Source organism: Trichophyton verrucosum (assembly GCF_000151505.1).
Source record: "Trichophyton verrucosum HKI 0517 chromosome Unknown contig00324_1.f1.exp, whole genome shotgun sequence".
Taxonomy (NCBI): domain Eukaryota; kingdom Fungi; phylum Ascomycota; class Eurotiomycetes; order Onygenales; family Arthrodermataceae; genus Trichophyton; species Trichophyton verrucosum.
This window is the reverse complement of record NW_003315429.1, coordinates 1-4,858: the sequence shown is the minus strand read 5'-3', so window position 1 is coordinate 4,858 and position 4,858 is coordinate 1. Positions and strand designations below refer to the sequence as shown.

At 48.3% G+C, this 4,858-nt stretch overlaps 1 protein-coding gene across 1 annotated transcript; it reads right to left on the bottom strand.

Moving 5' to 3' along the window:
- Nucleotides 1-1,126: 1,126 nt before the first annotated feature.
- On the bottom strand, nt 1,127-2,810 carry TRV_04082 (uncharacterized protein; the record flags this gene model as incomplete). The annotated part of the gene is made up of 2 exons (XM_003021705.1): nt 1,127-2,531; nt 2,647-2,810. 2 exons carry the CDS (start codon nt 2,808-2,810, stop codon nt 1,127-1,129), a joined length of 1,569 nt encoding a protein of 522 aa, XP_003021751.1.
- Between the last annotated feature and the right edge of the window lie 2,048 nt (nt 2,811-4,858).

Below are 4,858 nucleotides of genomic sequence, written 5' to 3'. Positions count from 1 at the left end.
CTCATGCCCACGTAATCCCGTATAAAAAAGGTTTGTACCTGAAGGCCACAACCCAAGGGAAGGCGTTTTGGTATGGATTGGATTCACCCAGGGAATGGCAGTTCATTGGCTTGTTCCTGGAACATGCATAAGACCATCTGCGAGCCAGAGAGGAAGGCGTTAAAGATTGGAGGCAAATTTTTCTTTTTCGTCTCCAATGGTTGGTTGCCAACCAGGTTCCATGGATTCAGCCCCGGATGGAGACGACAAAGCGCTCAATAGCCTGGGCCACCATGCATCGGCAAAAATCTGATCAAAGAAAGCCGTCTACCGTTTGCTTTCATCCCAAAAAAGCCATTTTGAAGCCATCGTGGCCCGCACTGCTTCCTGGAGCCCCCTTTTGCGCTGGAACATTTTGATATTGACGACAAAATAAGCTGCGGTCAATGCCAAGGCTTGCTAAATTTGTTACATAAGCTTAAACCCTAATCTGTCGCCATATCACATGACTACGTACAGACAAGGTTGGAAAAGGAGCGAGCCACGTAAGTAAGTAAGAGTTTGGGGCAGATGAAACCGACAGGATCCGCCGATGGAAGTTGAGTATCGGGGCAAGACTTCGAAAACGCGGGGGAAGTGACTGTCAACCTTCGACTGAGGGAGTCGTATGACCCTTGCATGCATAAATTGGTTCATGACAAGTATCAGATCTTCGATTGAGATGGGACGTACCCGTCATGACGGTGTTGTAAATCAACGGAGAGATCGGACAGCGTCTATGTCAATCATGTCCTCATGGAAAACCTTACCTGATTAGTATATATATCGGCGACGGCCCGCCTGTCATTGCCTTCTTTCTAGATAGTTACTGGATTCCATACACACTACTCCGTACTCTCTCTTGTCGTTTTTTGGGAGAAGTGCCAGCAGTATGCAGAAAGTAAAGCCTTCCCCGTAATACGGCAAACTAGACATCGCAATTGATGTATAAGTACGGAGTACGCAGTATGGGGTTTCGGAATGGGTGGCGTATCGCCGAAGGGGGGAGGGAGCCCCAGTAAAAAGAGAAAGGCGGGAGGCTCGGGCGGTTATCTCGGGCCTAGTGAAGGTTGCACAGAACTCAACCCCGTTATCCCTTTCAGCGTACTCAACCCTTCCCTCTCCCCTGTAGAACACTTAACACATCACTAACATTGTTCTTGTCTCCCTTTTTCTTCTTCGGACCGCGCTTCCTCTTGTTCTGGCTGGAGCCCTGCGGAAGAAACTCCTCCTCATCGTCATCGCCAAATCTACTATCACCGAAACCCATGTCCATATCCAGAGCATCTTCCATCTCCCGGCGTTTAGCTTCCTCAAGAAATGATTTATGTTTTTCAGCAGACCTCTTATCCACGTCATTGGTGTCGTCGTCGGATATCGGCTCTCGTGTTCTGATTGTCGCGGCCTTCCTCAATGCTTCTCTTATGGTAGGATCGGACATGAGCGGATTGGAACGGTCGGTAGACTCCTGCTCAGACGGTTCTGGTTCCCGTTTGGCTTTACCGGTAGCAAAATAGTCACGTCGCAATGTTGAAGAGGGTTTGTGTTCGTCGTGTGTTCCCACAGCAGATCCAGAAGGGTGTTCCTTTGGTGTTGAAGCGTCCCTTTTGTCACTCTCCTCCTCTGAAGATGTACTCTCATCCTCAGCAGCATTCACTAAGGGGTTGTAGTCATCTCCAACCCCGGCGAATATATCCTCATCATCCTCGGCCTCCAAAGCGTCAGTTGGCTTCATCCTCGCCAAAACCTCTGCAGGAACATCCATTCCAAGCGGCTTCGCGTTCTTGTCCACAGACAAAAGGTGTGCATTGGCACCATCCTGCTTGTCCAGCCATCTTACTTTTCTCTTTGTCTTCCCATCCGCGTCCGTTATGACCAGTATTTCCTTCCGTCTCCCACTTGCATCCGTCTCAACCCACCGTTTCTTCTTAGTTTCTGTAGAGCCAATCTTCTTAAATTTGCTTCCAAGGGAGGGTTCTGGTTGTGTCGATTGAGCTAAGCGGCTAGCTTTGAGATGCTTCAAGATCTCATCGCGTGTCATCTTTTTGCTTCCCACTTGTGCCAAAGGCGCCAGATTGCCTTTCTTCTTCTCTTTGCCCCTTATCTCGACGCTCTCGACTTTGTCCTTCTCCTTTTCCTCGAGGATGCGTTCGAACTCATCGTCATCGTTCGGTATCTCAGGCGTTGGATCCTGGCTCTTGGAAGTGATGTCTTCACCTGCTTTAACCCTTTTCAATAACTGCCAGTCAAGTCCCTTGATTAAGTGAGTACTGGAGATATCACCGCCCACCCCAATCTCGGCTCGTAGTTTGTCAAACGTAGGCTGGTCAATCTGCCCTAGCTTCAACAGCTCTTCTAGCCCACAGACTCGCTCCTCCCGGTCATCTGCCTCCTTGCCATCATTTCTCTGTCGTAGTGATGCCCTGTCTTCGTATCCCGGTGCGTATTTGAACCCTTTTGGGCCACTGGATGATTTAAATTTCTTCGACGGCGGCTGGTCCTGAGAGTCGCGCCTGTGTTCCGCTAGCTGGCGAGCAAAATCTACGCCTGAAACCGCACGTCTAATATCAGACAATCAACTTAGCATGGAATTTACAAAGACCTTCCAGAAGAAGTGGAGGGACTTACGGTGTCATTGGGATGCTGGATCGCATCCTTGACCCAAGCGCGCCGCTTCTTCCTTTGGCAGCAGCATTGTCACTGGACGAGGCTTTTTTGGCCGTAATATCTGCCGGGCTGGAGGAACCCGTTCTGTTATCGAAAAGCAGCCTCCGGAACTGTTCGTTATTCATCTTGTAGGTAGCCTGGCAACAACGCAGGTTGGCCCAGCAAGCTCTGCATGAACAGGCCAGCACCTCAAGAAACGAAGCCTCGACGTTTACGGGCCTTGCCTATTTCCGTTAGCATGGTCATCACGTGAACAATGCTCATCCTGTAATCGAAGAATATTATGTAATCCCAGGTTCATGGCAATCCACGTGATATGGTCCTGGCTCGCTTTTTTGTTTTTGGTGGATGAAAAAGACCTTTAAAAGATAAAAAAAAAAGCCATGAACGAGGAGAACAAGAACAGCGCCTCTTTTTGGCTGGCTGGCTAACTTTGGGCTGATTCCTAGATTCAACATCTGCTTATTTTGTGTACTGTTTAAATAGTAGTTGGTGGTTGCAGAGTGCGACTCCGAGACCTCTTCTCTCGGTCTTTAAAACACCGATCTGGCCCCTGGCATGGCCACCGTTTTGCCCCCACTCCCTCGGGCATTCGCTGTATGGTAAATATTTCCCGGCCCTGCAGGGATAAACCGCTTCCTCACTCGGGAGTGCTGGGCTCTTTTTTGATGAGAATTTGTTGTTTGGGACGATCACATCTCTACCTATCACATTTACGGCCACTCCTCCGAGTATTTTGGGCAATCCAGATATGAGATATATCTTGAGTACCGTGAATAGACAGCAGTTTATACTCGGAGGTTGGCCTCATAGCCTCCGGAGTACCTTCTTCTAGAAGCCAACAGGGAGTATATTTTTACCCACCCCCTTTAGCTACCCTTACTATTCATATTATTATCTCTCTCCTTTAGGGCCAGAAAATCTCCTTTTCGGTTTCTCCGTATAGCCCCTGACTCTGTTTGCCAGTCAGGAAGGAGAGGAACAATTAGGTATATAAAAGAGATATAAGGACAAGGAAAGACAAGTTGACTGGACAAATCGCTAACCAGAAATATATTAGCTTGGAAACTCGTGGGCTCATCTGCCCTCTCCGTTCTACCGGAACAGTGCCCAGAGGGGATGTACGGAGCAGATCGGCCCTTTCATGCGGATTGTACTCCGTAGATACAAACAAAAGCTATAGTATCAATCGCTGTAGACGTACTGCACCCAAACAGGGAGGACGTTGAGCTTCGGGTTAGTAGCAAGTATATACGTTCCCTACCCACCACGTTTCAAATGCAGTCTTCCACTCCTTTGCCTGTTCCTGAGCATACAGGTTTTCGCCAGGAGGTCGTAGTGGGCTAGGAAACTCGATAGCAAGCTAATTCTTTACTGAGTGTTCGTTTTCCGTCGATAAATGATCAACGAGGCGATCTTCATCATGATCAATCTCATATAACTACTCCGTACACCAAGCATGCTTCCTATACAAAGCGTCCATAAAGAGAAACAAAAATTAGGCTGCTCTTGTTCTACAACACTAAACAGTATTGCTGTCTGGGGAGAAGAAGAAGAAGAAGAAGAAGAAGCCCAGAAGCCGGGAGCTTAATTCCTACGAAGAACATGCAGTATTCTCCTGAGTTACTCCGTAGCGCGGGGGGGCTAATCTCCGGTAGTTATCAAGACCCAGTTCCTCGTGATATGGTGTCAGCTTAGCGTTTGCTAGCATAATCCACTCTAAACAACTGGGATCAAGCTCTTCCTCAGAGCAGTTAAAGATATCCAGAAATCTTTCGTATAAGCGAGGGTTTTCTTAGAAGGCGTATTTTATATTGAGAACTCTCCAGTGGGGGTTTAGACGGTGCCGAGGTCTTGGGACTTCTGTAGCATAGATATTCCTCCATAGCCATATGAATCAGGGCCATCCCAAAAAGTCAGATATTTCCGAGATTAGCGCATGCTATCACCAAGCCAGCTGTGGGCGCACGTTATGATCGTCAATGATTGACGGCAAAGCTTAGACCTTGTTCAGTTGACATACATCTGATCTCTGGTTGTATGCAAACTAAGCCGAGCCCAGATACACTTGGTAGCCACTACTACTGGGTAATAAACACCCTGCAGGACCCTAGTTCCACATGGCTCCCCGCCACGGTTGTGACGGTGATCTGCTGCTGCCAGGAACAATGCA